The sequence below is a fragment of the Vipera berus genome (assembly GCF_964194415.1).
Source record: "Vipera berus genome assembly, chromosome: 16".
Taxonomy (NCBI): domain Eukaryota; kingdom Metazoa; phylum Chordata; class Lepidosauria; order Squamata; family Viperidae; genus Vipera; species Vipera berus.
The window spans coordinates 5,508,813-5,528,174 of record NC_138219.1 but is presented as its reverse complement, the minus strand read 5'-3'; the positions used below and the strand labels follow the sequence as shown (position 1 = coordinate 5,528,174).

Here is a 19,362-nt window from a genome sequence, read left to right as displayed (position 1 = left end):
GAGGAGGAGGAGGAGGAGGAGGAGGAGAAGGACTGCGGGGTCCTTGTTACTCTCTGAGCTTGGTCGTTTTCCTGCAGACGTTTCATGACCCAACTAGGTAACATCATCAGTGCTGGAAGGGAGTGGGGTTTGCAGAGTGGAAGAGGAGGAGGAAGAGGAGGAGGAGGTTGAAGTGAGGGGTCCTTGTTGCTCTCTGACCTTGGTGGTTTTCTTGCAGACGTTTCGTGACCCAACTAGGGAACATCATCAGTGCTAGAAGAGAATAGCATTTGTGGAGAGGGGGAGGAGGAGAAGGGCTGTGGGGTCCTTGCTGCTCTCTGAGCTGGGTGGTTTTCTTGCAGACATTTCATGACCCAACTAGGTTACATCATCAGAAGGGGGAGTGGGGTTTGCTGCAAACCTCTAGCACTGATGACGTTACCTAGTTGGGTCATGAAACGTCTGCAAGAAAACGACCAAGCTCAGAGAGCACCAAGGACCCCTCATTTCGTGCAAAGTTTCTCCTTTATTGGAAAGCAGAACTAGCCAAAGGGCTTCCAGGCACTCCTTGACTTGACTTCTTTAACTTCTGATGGCGCTGAAATAAAGGACTGGTCCTCACACATGTGACCATTGCAGCATCCCCATGGGTCACATGATCAAAATTCAGGCGCTTAGCAACCGGCCGGTATTTCTTAGGGTTACAGCTCCTTGGGGGTGGGTGGGGGTGTCACAGGATCGCCATTTGCGGCCTTCCCAGCCGGCTTCCGACAAGCCAAGTCAACAGGAGGAGCTTGCAAATGGCAGTTACACGCCTCGCTTAGCGACCGTGTGATTCACTTAACGATCATTGCAAAAACAAAAAAAAAAGCCAGAAGCAGAGAAAAAACATCTCGCAACCCAGGGGAATTGATCTATTTGTCAACTTGACATTTCTGAATTAAAGCCTAAATTAACTCTATCATAATCCGTTGTCCCTGCAGGAAATTCTATTCTTCCCTTTTATCCTCACAACAACCTTACAAGGTAGGCCAGGCCGACTGGCATGTGTGGTCCAAGAGAATTGAACGAGGATTTGACCCAGGGACTCTATTCCTGGTGTCCAATCGATCCCGGCATCCCCATTCCAGATCATGTTGGCTGGGGCTGCTGGGACTTGTAGTCCAGCCAGGCAAAAGCCGAATTCTTCTCCCATCCCTGCTGTCATCAAAAGGGCCTCCCGAAGAGTTGTTATATTTCTTGAATCTTTGCTCCTAGCCTACTTTTTTCTTCCTAACCAGGTTCTGCAAGTTTAGAAGGACTGCACAGAATGCAGTTTTTGGAAACGCGCCAGTCAGGGTTGGGTAGCTAAGAGTATTTCTCTGATGCTTTGCAGGAGCCATTAGATAATTAACAAATCTTTGAGAAGCAGAAATGGTGAGGGGATAGTTCACCCTCATTCATCTCCGAGATCCGCCATTTTTTACGTGCAATTTCACTTTCAAAACCAGGTTAAAAATGATTTTCTTTGCAAACTTGTTGATGAAAACTGTTTGTTGGGAAATAGGGTTGTTGTATTGCTACCTGCAATCCCTTTCCGCCCCCTGGTGGCCACCGTAAATATTTTCAGGCAGTGAATCTAATTTCAAGTCTAATTAACCTTTCAGATAATTAAATTCAGCATTACCTAAGCTGTTGTCTGTTGCTTCCCACTTCATTAGAGGTGTTTACGGCAAAATCTAAGCAAAGCTTGGGCGTGCCAAAAATTATCCTGAACACCCACCCACCCCCACCCCACAAGGGAGAGAGAGCTTCAGATGGAATAAACTTCCTTTATTTCTCTCTGGTGGGGCAGGAAATTTAACAGTCGATCTTTAGAGCAATGCTTTCTTTTTTTTCTTTTTATCATCAGCCAGTTTGCAACTCTCTGTTGCTGAACAATAACAGTACAACTCTGCTCACTTTGCTACTGAAAATGTAGGCTTTGGATCAACAGAAAAAGTGCTTTTCGTTGATTCGTTAGATTGGGATGGGAGGGTATTTGCAGGGAGGAAGAGGAGGAGGAGGAGGAGGAGGATTGGGGGGTGGGCTTGATCTCTGAGCTGGGTTGTTTTCTTGTAGATTTTTTAATGACCCAGCTAGGTAACATCGACAGTGCTACAAGCGAGTGGATTTGTGGCAGATGCCCCTTCTAGCACTGATGATGTTACCTAGTTGGGTCATGAAACGTCTGCAAGAAAACCACCCAGCTCAGAGAGCACCAAGGACCCACGTTCCTTTCCTCCTCCTCCTCCTCCTCCTCCTCCTCCTCCTCCTCCTCCTCCTCCTCTTCCTCCTCCTCCTCCTCCTCCAACCTCTCTCCCTTCTAGCACTGATGATGTTCCCTAGTTGGGTCATGAAACGTCTGCAAGAAAACAATCCAGGTCAGAGAGAACCAAGGACCCCACAGTCCTCCTCCTCCTCCTCCTCCTCCTCCTCCTCCTCCTCCTCCTCCTCCTCCCTTCTAGCACTGATGATGTTACCTAGTTGGGTCATGAAACGTCTGCAAGAAAACCACCCAGCTCAGAGACCAGCAAGGACCCCACAGCCCTCCTCCTCCTCCCCCTCTCCACAAATCCTATTCTCTTCTAGCACTGATGATGTTCCCTAGTTGGGTCATGAAACGTCTGCAAGAAAACCAGCAAACTCAGAGAGCACCAAGGACCCCTCACTTCAACCTTGAGCTACAAAATATCCCCTTCTATCAACATTCTGCTTAATCTGAGGACCAGGTTCTAACTTTATCCATGTCTCGTTTGATTCGATTGGATTCTCCAATTAATCCCACCCACCCCCTTTTTTTGTGTTTGAGTTTACACAGAACCCCGTTAGCACTGAACCAGGAATTAAAAACATCAGAGGGGTTGGCAAAACAACCCTCCAAAAGCGAAAAAGTTAAAATTCATAAAACCTAGCTCATTTGCAAAAGCAATCACCGGGTTAATTACTGACCAGAGTTAAGCGTGTTGGGCAAAGTCAGTTTAAGAGGGCAATTTTTCCACTCTGTCTGAAGAATTGTAGAAAGGAAAAAAAAAATGAGATTCCGACAAGCCAAACAATTCCTCTTTTGATTACAAATACACAGAACTGCCTCTGCGACGGTCCTCGACTTGCAAACGTAATTGAGCCGAAAATTTCTGTTGTTAAACAAGACGGTTGAGTGAGTTTGGTCCCATTTTACGACCTTTCTTGCCCCAGTTTTTAAGTAGATCACTGCAGGTATTTAATCTGGCTTCCCCACTGACTTTGCTCGTCAGAGGGTCACCAAAGGGGAATCACGTGATCCCAGGACTCTGCAACCATCAAAAATACATAAACGATGATCCACAATCCTTGCTTAACAATGGCAACGGGGACGGACTGCCGACATTGCTGTCATTAAGTGATGCGGTTACGGGCAGCCCTCGGTTTATGACGATTGAGCCTCAACATTTCCATGGCAGAGCAAGACAGTTGTTAATGAGTGGAAATTTCAGCCTGAATTGCGGTCGTTGCAGGACTTCCCGCCACTGTTCGTGTTTTGCTCTCTAAATCCGGTTTGTCGGAACGCAGGTTGAGTTTTGCTTGGATATTGGTCCATGGCTTTGTGGCTTCTCAAGCTAGCCAAAGTTCTCGGATCTGGGGGGGGGGGCAGGAATGAAACAGGCTTTTCAATCTCTCATGCGATTGTTGTTGTTTTTTAAAAAAATGATTGTGCAAGGCAAGATGGCACGTTCACGCCGGTTTGGCTGTGTAGCTTCTCTTTTCGAAGGCGAGCAAGAGAGAATTCGCATGCATTGAACTGGACGGGAACAGATCGAGAAGCTTCGTAAGGCAGATTTTTCTTTGACATCTGCCACTCATTGTTCCAACCTTAATTCGTCCACCTTACGATGCTTAAGAGGGAGACAGACCGGGTTGGCAAGCCCCAATAAATGGGAAATCTAAACAAACAAATAAAATAAATAATAGAATAAAAGAGTTGGAAGGGAGCTTGGAGGTCATCTAGTCTGACCTCCTGCTCAAGCAGAAGACCCCCATACCATTCCAGACAAACGGTTGCCCGGTGTCTTGTTAAAAACTTCCAGGGATAAAGCCTTCACAACTTCTGGTGGCAAGTAGTTCCACTGATTAAATTGTTCTCGCTGTCTGGAAGTTTCTCCTTAATTCCAGGTTGCTTCTCTCCTTGATGAGTTTCCATCCGTTGTTTCTCGTCCTGCCTTGTTGGCCTTTGGAGAAAAGCTTGACACCACCACCGCCCCTCTTCTCTGTGTTAACCCCTCCAATATTTGAACACTGCTATCATGTCAGCCCTAGTCCTTACCTTTTCGTTAAACTAGACATACCCAGTTCCTGAAACCGTTCATCTGTAAATAAATGTAAATAAATCATGGATGTACAGGTAGTCCTTGATTTACAACTGTAATAGTAACAATAATAATAATAATGTTGGAAGGGACCTTGGAGGTCATCTAGTACAACCCCCTGCTCAGGCAGGAAACCCTATACCATTTCAGGCAAATGGCTGTCCAGTCTCTTCTTAAAAACTTCCAGTGTTGGAGCATTCACCGCTTCTGGAGGCAGGTTGTTCCACTGGTTAATTGTTCTCACTGTCAGGAAGTTTCTCCTTAGTTCTAGGTTGCTTCTCTCCTTGACTAGTTTCCATCCGTTGCTTCTTGTCCTGCCTGGAACAACTGTTTTAGGTCGTGGCAGTGAATCGCCGCGGGAACGATTTTGTGATTGTAATTTTTGTGAGGCTTGTTAAACAAATCCATTATACCCAGCGGACATTTTTTTTGCCAGAAACTGTAAATAAAGCCAGGAACAGGCAAAAAAATGTTGAAAATCGTAGTCACATGACCGCAGGGCACTGCCATAAATATGAGTCAGTTGCCAAGCACTCAAAAGGAAGTTACGTGAGTGGGCTGTCGTCAGACCTCTGGAACGGATCATAAGTACATTTTGGAAGGTCCGTCATAACTTTGAACCACCGGCTGTTAAGCAAGGACTGCTTCGACTTGCATTCATTCATTTGGTGACTTTTCAAAGTTACAACAGCACTGGGGAAAAAAAAAAGGACTCGGGACTGGTCCTCGCACTTGCGACCATTGCAGCATTCCCGTGGTCACGTGATCAGAATTTGGGCACACGGCAACTGACTCGGGTTTACGACGGTTGCAGCATCCCAGGGTCACGGGATCACCATATGCAACCTTCCCATGTAGCATCCAGCACGCAAAGTCGATAGGGGAAGCCTGATCCGCTTAATGACCTCCTGATCCGCTTAATGACCCCCTGATCCACTTAACAACTGCAGGGCTTCGCTTAAAAACGGTGGCGAAAAAAGCTCATAAAATTGGGCACGAGTCCCTTCACAAACACCTGGCTTAGCAACGGATACTCCGCTCCCAAATCTCGTCGTAAGTTGAGGACTACCTGTAACCTGCTAGGGGACATTAGGAACTGGTTTCACACATGCCCCATCTTCCTGGTTCCCAGTTAGCTGTTTCTCCTGAGCTTCCTACAGTCATGTTAGGTCCCATCCGAGCCACAACTTTGGAATTCAAACGACGTGCAACTTTATCAGAGAGAATCCAGTTCCTTTATTTTAATTAACAGGTAGGAGGGGAAGAATAATAGATTACGAATAATATAATAACATTAAAAGTTCACAGGCCCAGCTTGTTCCCCCAAAGTCTGAGACAAAACACGGCCGATATGTAAACAAGATCCACACCCTGGCGTTTGGCATAATGCCTCTTTCCTACAAGATGCCGAAAATTAAGCTTCGGTGCCTTGCCACGCCGTGGCAGCAACCACGTCTTCACACATTCATAATAATATTAAATAAAAATACCCCTTACTATATAATCTTTGGAAACCATTGCACTTGCTAATAACTCATTGTTCTGCCCTGTTTCAAGAAGGCTAGAAATAATTCAGTCCTATCAGCAATCCAATACTGTATATCTTTTTTTAAAAAAAAATTCATAAAACTCAAAATCCGTAGCTGGATAAATAATACATTTTTCGCATTGGTTAAAACGATCACACACACACACACACACACATAAACAAAAAACTCACCGGATTCTAGAATGTCAGAGCTTGAATTCTGGGCAGTAAAAAAGAGGGGTGCGTAATGGAAGCTTGCAAAAAGCTCATCCAGACACCCCCATTTTTAGCGCCAGTCCTGAGATAATTCTCGTTTCAAAACTAGATTGTCATTCTCATTCAAACCCTGCCTTGGTTCCGAGAAACAAGTCGAGGCACTTAAATCTCCAAGGTCAGACTAGTTTGATTGGGCCCTGAGGCAGGAAAAAAAAAATCATAAGAGGTACAGAGCCCAAAGGGATGCCATGAGGTCATCTAGTCCAACCCCCTGCTTAATCGGGGCGGAAATCCATTCCACCGCTTCTCGAACTCCCAAGCCTCTAGAGTTTCACATATCCAGCGAAAGGGTAGACACCATTTCTTGGTGACGGGATCCATTGCTCAACCTTGTTTGTTATTTTTTGCCTTGACATTCAAGGCATCTCCCCAAATCTTCACACCGTTACACAACGTCCTCGGGCTTCGGTGCGAGAAAATGCCGCTTGGGGTGTGTGTGAAAGCCCTAATAAGCAGGCATATACATAGAATGAAGGCTACTGCTAAGCTTGTAAGCCGCCCTGAGTCTTCGGAGAAGGGCGGGATATAAATGGAATTAAAATAAATAAAATAAAATAAATAAAAATGGGTGAGGGATTCAGAGAATGGTATCAAACGATTCTAAATCCAGTTTTCAGAGACACTTTTGTACCACCCGAGTGAGGATTTAAAGGCAGCCCGGAAACAGCCCCAATGCAGCAACTAAGTCTCATCAACTCTTTTCCTGCATTGGCCAGAGGGGTGGGGGTCAGACTAGATGACCTCTGAGAATCATCCCACCCCCACCCAAGGCTTGGCCTGCCACGCAGCCAAGGTAGGCCCTTTCTAACGCCCGAAGCCACCGCCATCCTATCCGGAAGTCCGATCCAGATTAAAAAAGAATAATATAATTTCCCAGCGCTTCATGAAAGATTCACGGAGAATTTTTCTCGGTGTGTCTTTTCCCAAGGCTGGATTCAAAAGACCGGATCTGGCGGTCAGTCCAGCGGCCAAACTCAGCCTTCCAGTCCTTGGCCTGGTCAAGAGAGAAGGGGGGGGGGGGTCTTCTCAAGTTCAAAGGAGCACCAGCCACCCCCCCCAAAAAAGGGGGCAGGATGTTTAGGAACATGGACTGGCACCCTGCAGGATGCTTGCGGGGTCTATGATGCCGTGAAGGGTCGTAGTGGCGACTTTGCGCGAGGCTTTGCGGAGTAGCGGGCTGTCGGGGTGTCGGTCCTGTAGGTGACGGAGGTGGGCTTCCTGGCTGTCGGCCGTCGATCCACAATCCTCGCAGACGTAAAGTTTAGCCCGGCGTTCCTTGTAGGCGTAACTCTGCTGCACCCCGTGGATTTTTTTGAGGTGGGACTCCAGAGAACAGCGCTGGGTGAAAGCCTTGTCGCACAGCTCACACTTGTAGGGACGCACACCTGGGGGAGAGGAGGAGGGACCCAAGAGTGAGCAGGGGCTGGACTAGAAGACCTCCAAGGTCCCATCCAGCTCTGTTCTGATTCTGAGCCCAGACAACCCTCTTCACCTGCATCGTTCGATTGCGACATCCTGTCTTAGTGCCCTGGGCTACAGGTAGCGCTCAGCTTACAACCACAGCTGTGACTAGAATTTCTGTCATTAAGCCAGGCAGTTGTTAAATCAGTTGAGCCAGATTTTGTGACTTTTCTTTTGGCCTCCGTTGCTAAGCGAATCCCCATGGTCATTAAGTGGATCATCTGGTTGAGAAGGGAACCCAAATTCCTCCCGGAGGAAAGAATATTAGAATAGAACAGAACAGAACAGAACAGAACAGATAATAGAATGGAATAGAACAGAATAGAACAGAATGGAATGGAATGGAATGGAATAGAATAGAACAGAGTAGAACAGAGTAGAACAGAGTAGAACAGAACAGAACAGAACAGAACAGGATGGTTATGGGAATAGAATAGAACAGAACAGAACAAAGCAGAATAGGATGGGATGGGATGGGATGGGATAGAATGGAAATAGGATAGGATAGGATAGGATAGGATAGGATAGGATAGGATAGGATAGGATAGGATAGGATAGGATAGGATAGAATATGGATGAGAATACAATAGAATAGAATAGAATAGAATATAGAGTAGAGTAGAGTAGAGTAGAGTAGAGTAGAGTAGAATAGAATAGAATAGAATAGAATAGATGGTTATGGGAATAGAATAGAACAGAACAGAACAAAACAGAATAGGATGGGATGGGATGGGATAGAATGGAAATAGGATAGGATAGGATAGGATGGGATAGGATAGAATATGGATTAGAATAGAATAGAATAGAATAGAATAGAATAGAATAGAATAGAATAGAATAGAATAGAATTACTAGACAGGTGTGATTGGACCCACAAGGAATTTGACACATAAGGAAACCCACTGAACAACTTTCTTTCTTAACAACAGAAATAATGAGCTCAGTTGTGGTTGTAACTTGGGGACTACCTGCAGAACGGAGGATTAATCCTGAGCGCACAACCACCATTTCTCCTTTTTTGATCTACCGGGGAAACATCCTCGCTGTTAACACCTGTAGTTTGGGCATCGTATGCCAAGGACAGCTGGGGGGGAACAGTCTCCCCCTCCCCTATGTATCCATAGATCTGGGACCAAGAAAGACCCCGAGTTATAGACCCGCTTTTTTTTAATGGGACTATCATCCCCGGTCGGATCGGAAAAGCCGTTCCTGGCACCGATTCGCGGATCGATCTCAACCCCGCGGGGGGAAAAACCGTCCGTCCGCGTGAAACTCACCTGTGTGCGTCCGAACGTGTCTCTTGAGGTCAAAGGTGTCGTTAAATCCTTTGTTGCAGTAGGGACAGAGGTGGCGTTTGATCTCGCTGTGGCATTTCAGGTGGCGGTTGAGCATGCGCTGGTAGGAGAAGGCTTTCTGGCAAAACGGGCAGGAAAATTGCTCAATGGGACCGTCCGCCGGGGTCACCTGTGGGGGGGGGCGAGGTGGCGAGAGAAACAGAACAGCTTCCATGTGAGCTCTGCCTGGACTGGCCACATCCTAACCTGCCATTCAGCCCCGAGAGGTGGTCCTCGCCGGTCAGAGTGAAGTTAAGCTTCTAGTCCTCATGGCTGCCCAGTAGCCAGATTCGGGCACCGCCCGTCTAGTTTGACCTGACGGCACTTCCAACTGGTAAGATTTTCAAAATGGGAGACCCTAACCCCGTGGTGGCGAACCTATGGCACGGGTGCCACAGGTGGCACGTAGAGCCCTCTCTGTGGGCACGCATGCCGTCGCCCCAGTCCCAGGCCTTCAGCTGGGTTTTATAAAACCTTTTCGCTCTAGGCCTCCGCTGCCGTGTGCAAGGAAAAAAAAAAGGTTCAATCAATCAACTTCAACTTCTCGCGGGGGGAAAAAATAGATCTCAGAAAGTTGGAATTGATTGATTGAACTTTTTAGTCGCACCCAGTCTGCCGTTACCACCGCAGCCACGCCCACCCAATGGGCCACACCCACCCAATGGGCCACGCCCACCTGGTACCTGACGATACCTAAGTGGGTTTTGGGTTGCAGTTTGGACACTCGGTCTTTAAAAGGTTCACCATCACTGCCCTAACCCTTCCCAGCCCCGTCGTTTGGAAGCCGCAGCACCTCCAAACTCTCCTTTGAAAATAACCTGTCCCATTTGGAAAGTCCCCGACTGGCGATGCTTCATTTAGCGACCAAAGTCACGACAGCATCAAAAAAAGCGACTTATGACCGCTTTCCCACACAAAGCTTTCCCTCCGTTAAATAATAATAATATAGTAATAATAATAATAATAATAATAATATAGTAACAATAATAATAATAATAATCATCATCATCATCATCATCATCATCATCATCACCATCATCATCTGCCATCCAATCTGGGGACATTTCTTAGCCAATAAAAATGAAACTAGACAGGCGCCGATGTTTTGCGTCCGGCGACTACCATTTTGTGAGCGTGCCCGCAACAATTGCCCAGTTCCCCCCGAGGCCTTTTTCAATACGACTAACTTCCCGCCCTTTCTCTGTGCCCCCCACCCCTGATTTAAGCAAGCTCAGACCAGGAGCGGCTTTGACACAATCACACCGTACCCCTTCGTTGTTGTTTGCTTCCCTGGCAAATACTCCCAGGGGCGCAAACGTCCAGTCGGGTTATACCTTGACCGTGGAGGGGCAGAAGTCGGAGTTGGTCTCCTGCCGTGCCCCGCCGGAGACGTGGGCCGTGCCGTGGGGCTGAGCCGCCGTGTAGACGGAGTTGCGGAGGGTCATGTCCAGCGGCATCGGGAACGATGGCTGCTCGGCCACCGAAGGCTCGGGGTCTTTCCAGAGCGCATATCCGCCCAGGGAGACTGGAGAAAAAAAAGATTATTATTTTTTTTAAAAAGGGGGGGGGGTTCCTAGAGGTCCTATAGACTATAGGTAGAGAGAGACTGGAGAAAAGTTTTTTTTTTAAAGGTGGGGATGGGGTTCCTAGAGATCCTATAGACTACAGGTACAGGGAGAGTGAGGAAAAGAAAAGAAGATTATTTTAAAAAGGGGGGGAGAAATGGGGTTCCTATAGACTACAGGTAGTCCTGGACTTGCAACAGTTCATTTAGCGACCGTTCGAAACTACAACCGCACTGAAAAAAGCGACTTGGGCCCCTTTTTCGCACTTACGGCCGTTGCCATGGTTGCACGGTCAAAATTCGGGTGCTTGGCAATGGATTCGTGTTTACAACGGTTGCCGTGTCGGCAGGATTTTTTTATTTTATTTTTTATTTTAATTCCATTTACATCCCGCCCTTCTCCGAAGACTCAGGACGGCTTACAAGCTTAGCAATAGCCTTCATTCTATGTATGTGCCTGCTTATTAGGGCTTTCACACACACACCCAAGCGGCATTATTACAAAGTCAGCTTAATTGCCCCCAACAATCTGGGTCCTCATTTTACCTACCTGGGAAGGATGGAAGGCTGAGTCAACCTTGAGACTGGTGGGACTCGAACCTGCACTAATTGCAGGCAGCTGGTGTTACTTAAGGAGGCATTAGGATAAGGATAAGGATCCCCTTTTCGGACCTTCTGACAAACAAAGTCAAGGGGGGGGCAGGTTCCCTTATCAACTGTCTTTCTAACTTCACCACTGCAGTGATTCACTTAAGGACTGTGGTAAGACAGGGGGTAAACCGAGGCAAAATTCACTTTAACAATTGAACAATGCAATTTGGGGCTCCACTGCACTCATAAGTCAAGGACTTCTTGCAACCCTCTTGCCAGATGCAGGAAAATCAGAACCAGAACTTGTGGCTTTCAGAACTTTTGCAGGCTGACCAGTTCTGGCTGGGTTCACCCCTGAGGCTAAGCCAGGATTAAGCTGCGATGAAACGTCTCTGAACACCCAGCAGAACATTTGCTTTAATCCACAGCCCATCTCTCTAATTTGTCACTGGTTTACGTTTCATCTAGCTTTCTGGAGTCTAAAATGCCCCAATTAGCAAGGCTTACAGTGATGGCTCCAAGACAACGCCTGCATTCACACAATACACTGAATCACAAAGAACCCAGCCACTGCATGCCACCGGATCTCATTGTGCATAATGTTTTCCCCAAATCCATCTTAACTTGCTCTCTTTCTGGCCCGGAGGTGGTTCTCCTCCGCAGAGGAGAGGTTGTGCTTCAGATAATATCTGAGCAGAGCAAAATTCAGTGGCACCGCTTGGTAATAAGAGTCACTTTTCCTGACTCGGGAAAAAAACACACACAAAAAACGGGGACTCTAGGAACACTTATCAAAAGCCACATTCGGGGTTTATTTTCCCCCGGGCCTCTCAGAACTGGCTCACCTCCAGATATCTGGGGGGGGGGGAACCAGCGCAGGTTGGAGATGAAAACGAGGCGGGCGCCAAACAAAGCCTCCGCTGAGCAGAAGGGCAGTTTCGCAAGGCTGGCCAGGATGCTAGTCCTCATGACTGCAACGGTTGGAACAAACGCGGGGTTCGCTCATTCCTCACCCCCACCCCCTAAGAAAACTTATCCCCTCCTTCCGCGTCCCTCTATCAGGACCCAACACCAGCTGCAATAGCAGTAAACAGCCTGGAACCAGTTCACCGGGATGTTATTGGAAAGCAGGGCCCAACCCTGGGAGTTAATTAAGCGTTTCCGGGGCTGGCGCCACATTTTAAGGGCCCATCACCTGCCTCCAAAAAAAGCGGAGTGGGCGGCTGCGTGTCGCAATTGCCCCGAAGTGCATGCAAAGAACAGGACAAAGGCTGTCCCATTCTTTACAACTCCGTTGTATGATGGGGGGTGGGGGAACCAACTCAGCCTAAGAACAGGTAGTCCAAATGAAAAATGTTTAGGATAGGATAGGATAGGATAGGATAGGAGCTGGAAGGGACCTTAGAGGTCTTCTAGTCCAGCCCCCTGCTCAAGCAGGAGGACTATACAATCTCAGACAAGTACTGTCGAATAGAATAGAATAGAATAGAATAGAATAGAATAGAATAGAATAGAATAGAATAGAATAGAATAGAATAGAAGCTGGAAGGGATCTTAGAGGTCTTCTAGTCCAGCCCCCCGCTTAAGCAGGAGAACCGTCCTATACCATTTCAGACACATGTCTTGTCTAGTCTCAAAAATCTCCAGTGATGGAGCGCCAACGATTTCTGAAGGCAAGCTGTGACCGAGGACCTTTTTTTCATGCTTACGACTGTTGCGCCAATCCCCGTGGTCCCCGGATCAAAATGCTATCATTAAGCGAGACATTTCTTAAGTGAATTTTGCCCCATTTTTTGGCCATTCTTGCAACTTTCCTAAAAGTGAATCCCTGCAGTTGTTAAGTTAGCCACCCGGTTGTTAAGTGAACCCAGCTTCCCCACTGAGTTGGAAGGTCGCAAAAGAGGATCATGTGACCCCGGGAGGCTGCAGACCGTCATAAGTGTGAGTCAGTTGCCAAGTGTCTTAATTCCGTTCACGTGACCCGGGGGATACGCTGCCAACGGTCGTAAGTGTGAACAACGGTCACGAGTCCCTTTTGCAGTGATGTTTGTAACTTCGGTCATTAAACAAGCCATCGTAAGTCAAGGACTGCCTGTACATATAAGAAGAATCTGCATTCCTTGCCCCAAATTAGTTTTCTATTTCGCTTTCATTTAGATGGAACAGCCCGAAGTGAACTGGCAAGGCACAGGCCTGTCAAATTTGTCAGCAGATTTATTTGCCTTTTAACTTTGCTTTTTTAATTAAAATTAAAATGAATAGGCAAACCTCCTGTGCCAGAAAAAAAATAAAAATAAAATAAGAATAAACTGCAGTGCATTCCAAGCAAAGAACTAAAGGAATAGCAGCTTTCTATCAAAGACGTGCTTTGATAGAAGATTAAAGGAGAAGCTCTAAAAAGAAGTCTGTGAACGCAACGCTCTGCACGTTCTCAGAAGAACTGTTTTGTTCGGTCAGGCAGATAATAACCACACCTGGAGTTCTCCAGCTAGTCCCCGACTTAGGACCACATTTGGCGCGCGTAATTTCCAGTGTTAAGCAAAAACGGTCGTTAAGTGAGTTTTGTCCCGTTTTACGGCCTTCCTGGCCACCGTTGTTAAGTGAATCGGTGCTGTCGATAAGGTGGTAACCCGGTTGTTAAGTGAACCCAACTTCCCCGTTGACTTTGCTTGTCAGAAGGTCGCCCAAGGGGATCACGTGACCGCGGCCGCTGCGACCGTCATCAATATGAGTCAATTGCCAAATGTCTGAATTTTGATCACGTGACCTCTGGGGAGGCTGCAACGGTCATAAGTGGGAAAAAAGTGTCCTAAGTCATTTTTTTTCCCCAGTGCCGTTGTAACTTTGAACGGCCGCTAAATGAAAAGTTGTAAGTCGAGGACTCCCTGTGTTCCATCGTATTTCCTTGCCTTTCTGGGGAAAAAAAAAGAGATTGATCCGCAGACCAACTGGACTTCAACTCCCAGAATTCCCCAGCCAGCCATGCTGGCTGGGGAATTCTGGGAGATGAAGTCCAGCCGTCTAAACATTGCCAAGGTTGGAAAACCCTGGACTAGAAGACCTCCGAGGTCCCAACTCTGCTATTCTGCTCTGTGCTTCAACTTTAAGAGTTCTACCTATGGAAGCCAAACTTTTTGTAACTGGAGGAAGTTTTTGATGTTTGTTGCTCTCCCCCCTCCCTCTCTTTCTCCTCTCCTTCTCTCTCCCTCTCTCTTTCTCCTCTTCTCCCTCTCTCTCTGTCCAGCCTACCTCTCTCCCTCTTCTCTCTCTCTCTCTCCCTGTCCCTCTCCCTCACTGCCCAGCCTACCTCGCAGGGTTGTTTGTAGGATGCCAGAAGCCAAGAAGGGGAAAGAACGCAAGACCTCAGGGCAAGATTTAAATCTAACATGGTTATCGTTCTCATCGTCCCTTCTCAAAAGAGGTGCCTCGGTGTGCCAGCTAACAGGCACACGAGGGTGCATCGTTTTGCATTTTGGATCATTCTCCAGAAAGCCAAATCCCGTCGGAACGCTCCTCTCTCGACTCACAAACCTGGCGTCTACGGCAGAAACCTGCAGCCGGCTGCCAGCGTGATTTATTAGATGATAATTACAGAGTCCTAAGTTGAGGTCAGTGCAGCTTGCCAACTAATGTAAAACACGCTCTACCCCAAACGTTATCAGCCTCTCCTAAAAATCACTTATTTTATTTTATTATGGGACTTATATGCCGCCCTATCTCCCAGAGGACTCAGGGCGGCTAACAACAATAAAAACCAACAGTACAAAAGTTAAAAAAAAAATTAAATAGCCCCAAATATTAATTATACAGTTAAAATTAAGACTTTTAAAAAACCCATCATCAATCCAGATCAGCCTGATGGAAAAAGGACGTCTTGAGGTTCTTTTATAGGTCCCCTCTGATGATCTTCTCCCTAGACCCGCTGCTGGAGGGGAAATTTTACATTTTGGGATGTTTTTAAAAATAAATAAATAAATAAACAAACGCCCCTGGCAAAAAGTAAACAATCCGGAAAACCATTTGGTTGTCCTTGGTCAGAAGCAAACAACAAGGATCAGTCAAAGTTGCCAGGTTCCAGATTTTTTTTAAATGGTTACTTTTTTATTTGTATCCCGCCTTTATTACGTTTGTTATGTATAACTCAAGGCGGCAAACATATCCAAAGAAACGGTCCTCCTCTGATTTTCCCCACAGCAGCCTTGCAAGGTAGGGTGGGCTGAGACAGTGAGATTGGCTCAAAGTTAGCCAGCGGGCTTTATTGCCTAAGAGAAGACTAGAACTCACCGTCTCCTGGTGATTGGCCCAAAGTCACCTAGCCGGCTTTCATCACTAAGGTTAGACTAGAACTCACTGTCTTCTGATGATTGGCCCAAAGTCACCCAGCTGGTTTTTCTGCCTAAGGTAGAACTAGAACTCACCGTCTCCTGGTGATTGGCCCAAAGTCAACCAGCCAACTGTCATGGCTAAGGCAGGACTAGAACTCACCATCTGCTGGTGATTGGCCCAAAGTCACCTAGCCAGCTTTCATGGCTCAGGTGGGACTAGAACTCACCATCTCCTGGTGATTGGCCCAAAGTCACCTAGCCAGCTTTCATGGCTCAGGTGGGACTACAACTCACCATCTCCTGGTGATTGGCCCAAAGTCACCTAGCCAGCTTTCATGGCTCAGGTGGGACTACAACTCACCATCTCCTGGTGATTGGCCCAAAGTCACCTAGCCGGCTTTCATGGCTAAGGTAGGGCTAGAACTCACCATTTCCTGGTGATTGGCCCAAAGTCACCTAGCCAGCTTTCATGGCTCAGGTGGGACTACAACTCACCATCTCCTGGTGATTGGCCCAAAGTCACCTAGCCGGCTTTCATGGCTAAGGTAGGGCTAGAACTCACCATTTCCTGGTGATTGGCCCAAAGTCACCTAGCCGGCATGGCTAAAATGGGAGCTGAACTCATCAACATCACTCCCAAAGCTTTAAGACTTCAGCTCCCAGAATTCTCCAGCTAGCCAGGCCATTTGCTACAAATTCCGGGGGCTGCCGAGCATTCTGGTCACGGAAGGCAGCCCTGATTTGCCCCTGGCTAGCTGACAGTTCCGAAGTTAGGGCCAGCCCAGGCGACGTGATGGGTAAACAAGCTATGCCTCAGCCTGGTCAGCAAATCCAGCCAGCCACAATTCAGAGGCAAAACCAGTTAAACCTGGCCTGAGCCTCACGCCCATCCTGAGGCTGCAGTCGTACGGAAGGAACCGTTTCCCACAACCAGTTACACTTTGAGCTATCCGAGAGGGCTGCGTTTCAACCAACCAGTCCATCACAAAAAACCCACCCCCGCGCCCCACCCCCCCACCCCTTTTAAAGGGGACTTTGCATGTGATGGGAAGGCTGTAGCTTAATCTGGGTTAATTGCTTTCATTTACTGCTTCTAGACTCTTCCTGTTAGGAAGAGTCTCAAGAGAAGTTTCCAGTGGCTGTCACTGGAGGTTTTTTAAAGAAGAGACCGGACAGCCACTTGTTCAGAATAATTAGGGTCTCCTGGTTGAGCAGGGGGCTGGACTAGAAGGCCTCTAAGGTCCCTTCCCACCTTCCCGTTCTATGGCGTTCTCCGTGCTTGCTTGTTTTCTTGCAGGCGTTTCGTGACCCAACTCGGAAACGTCAACAGTGCTAGAAGGAAATGTATGTATATAAACAAAGCTAAACCCCATTCTCTTCCAGCACTGATGACGTTCCCTAGTTGGGTCATGAGACGTCCGTAAGGAAACAACCCAGCTCAGAGGGGCATCAAGGACCCCACAATCCTCCTCCTCCCCCTCCTCTCCACCACTCCCCTCCTTTCTTGATGTTTGGTGTGATGAAACATCTGCAAGAAAACAACCCAAGTTCAGAGAGCGCGTCAACCCTGGCCTACAAAAGTTGTGGGCGCTCCATCACTGGAGGCTTTTAAGAAGCGTCTGGGCATCCACTCGTCGTCTGAAATGGTATATAGGTTCTCCTGCCTTGACCAGGAGGGGGGGTTGGACTAGAAGACCTCCAGGGTCCCTTCAGGCACTATTCTATTCTCGTTCCTTAAATATTCTTCCTTTGTCGGTACCTGTTAACCTAGTTGTTGTCGTCCTTATTATTAAGGACGGGAAAAACGTTACACAGACCCAAACAGTCCCACCCCACACCGCCTTTAAACCCCACCGCCTTTAAACAACCTCCCGCATCCAGAAAAAGGGCAAAGTTGGCCTTGCTCGCCCACGATCCTCACCTTCAACTTCCCATCCTAACGAAAAAGAGAGGAAAAAAGAGAGAAAAGAAAGCGGGGCCCGCCCCCCTTTTTCCAGACCCCCCCCCCGTCTCTCTCTCTCTCTCTCCCTCTTTCTTTCTCTTTCTCTCTCTCTCTCTCTCTCTCTCTCTCCCTCTTTCTTTCTTTCTCTCTCTCTCTCTCTCCCTCTTTCTTTCTCTCTCTCTCTCTCTCTCCCTCTTTCTTTCTTTCTCTCTCTCTCTCTCTCCCTCTTTCTTTCTCTTTCTCTCTCTCTCTCTCTCTTTCTCTCTCCCTCTTTTTTTCTTTCTCTCTCTTCCTCTTTCTTTCTCTCTCTCTCTCTCTCCTTCCTTTCTTTTTTTTCCTTTTTTTTCTTTTTCCCATTTGCGCCTCCGGCCTCCCCAACTCAACGCACCACTAAATTGCCGGCGCGTTCAAACATTCCAGAAGGCGGAGTAGGCTTCGCTTAACTGCGCTTCCCAGGCCGGGGGGGCGGGAAGGGAGGAGGGGAGAGACAATGGGATCGTCGGGCAGGTGTGATTAGCAGCTTTTTCAACCTCGCCCCCACCCTTTTCCCATTTCTCCCCCCCCCGCTCCCCACCCAAAAATACCCGACGGGGGTACCGGAGCCCAGAATTCCTCTCCCGAGCGATGCCTGATAACGGACTTTTTCCTAGCCGTGACCCCCCCCGTCTTGAAAACAAGGTGGAGCTTGGAGGAGCCTCGAGCTATGGAGGGAAACGACCCAGGCCCGAGAAAGGAGCCCCTACTCGCCCCCCCCCTCGGCCTCTTCCCCATTTTCTCCCCCTCCCCGCCCCCAGAGGGCCCAATCCACTATGGGACATCCGCTTTGCTGGTTTAATGGTTTTCAGACGCGTTTCCCCAACTCAGATCGAACCCAATTCTTTTTTATTATTATTATTTTTATTATTTCAAAGAGCAGAAAAGACCCCCCCGCTCCTTCTCCAAGCGCGATGTCGTTGTGTTATTGTTAACGAGAACAACAACAACAAGAATGGTTCCAAACCCAGACCCGTTGCAACTTTTCCTGCCTTTCTCCAGTCTCCCCCCCCCCCGCCCGCCCGCCCGCTCGCCTCGAGACTCACCTGGCACGTAAATCTCGCCTCGTTCTTCGTCGGGAAGTTCGCTCCAGTTTCTCCGGCCAGAAACGCACGTTTTTTTCACCAGGAAAGCTCTGGGCATTTTGGGAACTCGAGGTCAGCTAGTCTGGCCGACGTTGAACTTCCCAAATTTGCTCCCTCGCCAGGGCGGGGGAAGGAGGAGGAGAGAAAACGAAACAGGAAAGAAAGAAAGAAAGAAAGAAAGAGAGAGAGAGAGAGAGAGAGAGAGAGAGAGAGAGAGAGAGAGAAAGAAAGAAAGAAAGAAAGAAAGAAAGAAAGAAAGAAAGAAAGAAAGAAAGAAAGAAAGAAAGAAAGAAAGAAAGAAAGAAAGAAAGAAAGAAAAGGGAGAAGGAAGGAAGAAAAAGAAAGAAAGAGAGAGAGAGAGAGAGAGAGAGAGAAAGAGAGAGAGAGAGAGAAAGAGAAAGAAAGAAAGAGAAAGAAAGAAAGAAAGAAAGAAAGAAAGAAAGAAAGAAAGAAAGAAAGAAAGAAAGAAAGAAAGAAAGAAAGAAAGAAAGAAACCTCGCTGCGTCAAAATCGATAAGCAACCAATCAATCAATCCGAGCCACGCGCCAGTTCCGAATCGTCCATAGGGGATCCGGCCGTTCTGTGCTCCTGGCGCGCCCGACGGAACGTGGAGCCGCGCTGGAACGAACCTTGGCGCCGCGAACGTTCGATCCTTGGAACGTTGGTTCTGTGCGAACGTTCCAAAACTTTTTTTTCCCCGGTCACTTTCCCTGGCGCGCGAGGCTCAAACTTGGATCAAGGTTCAAAGGAAGGGGAAGAGGGGTGGGGGGAAGAAGGAAGGAAGGAAGGAAGGAAGAAAGGAAAGGAAAGGAAAGGAAAGGAAAGGAAAGGAAAGGAAAGGAAAGGAAAGGAAAGGAACGGGAGGAGCGGCCACCAGGT

At 47.7% G+C, this 19,362-nt stretch overlaps 1 protein-coding gene across 1 annotated transcript; it reads right to left on the bottom strand.

Moving 5' to 3' along the window:
* Window positions 1–6,647: 6,647 nt before the first annotated feature.
* Window positions 6,648–18,569, bottom strand: OVOL1 (ovo like transcriptional repressor 1). The gene is made up of 4 exons (XM_081340961.1): window positions 18,444–18,569; window positions 10,277–10,467; window positions 8,886–9,072; window positions 6,648–7,532 (listed from the first exon to the last, which is right to left on the bottom strand). Exons 1-4 carry the CDS (start codon window positions 18,538–18,540, stop codon window positions 7,225–7,227), a joined length of 783 nt encoding a protein of 260 aa, XP_081197087.1. The 5' UTR covers window positions 18,541–18,569; the 3' UTR covers window positions 6,648–7,224.
* Window positions 18,570–19,362: the final 793 nt, after the last annotated feature.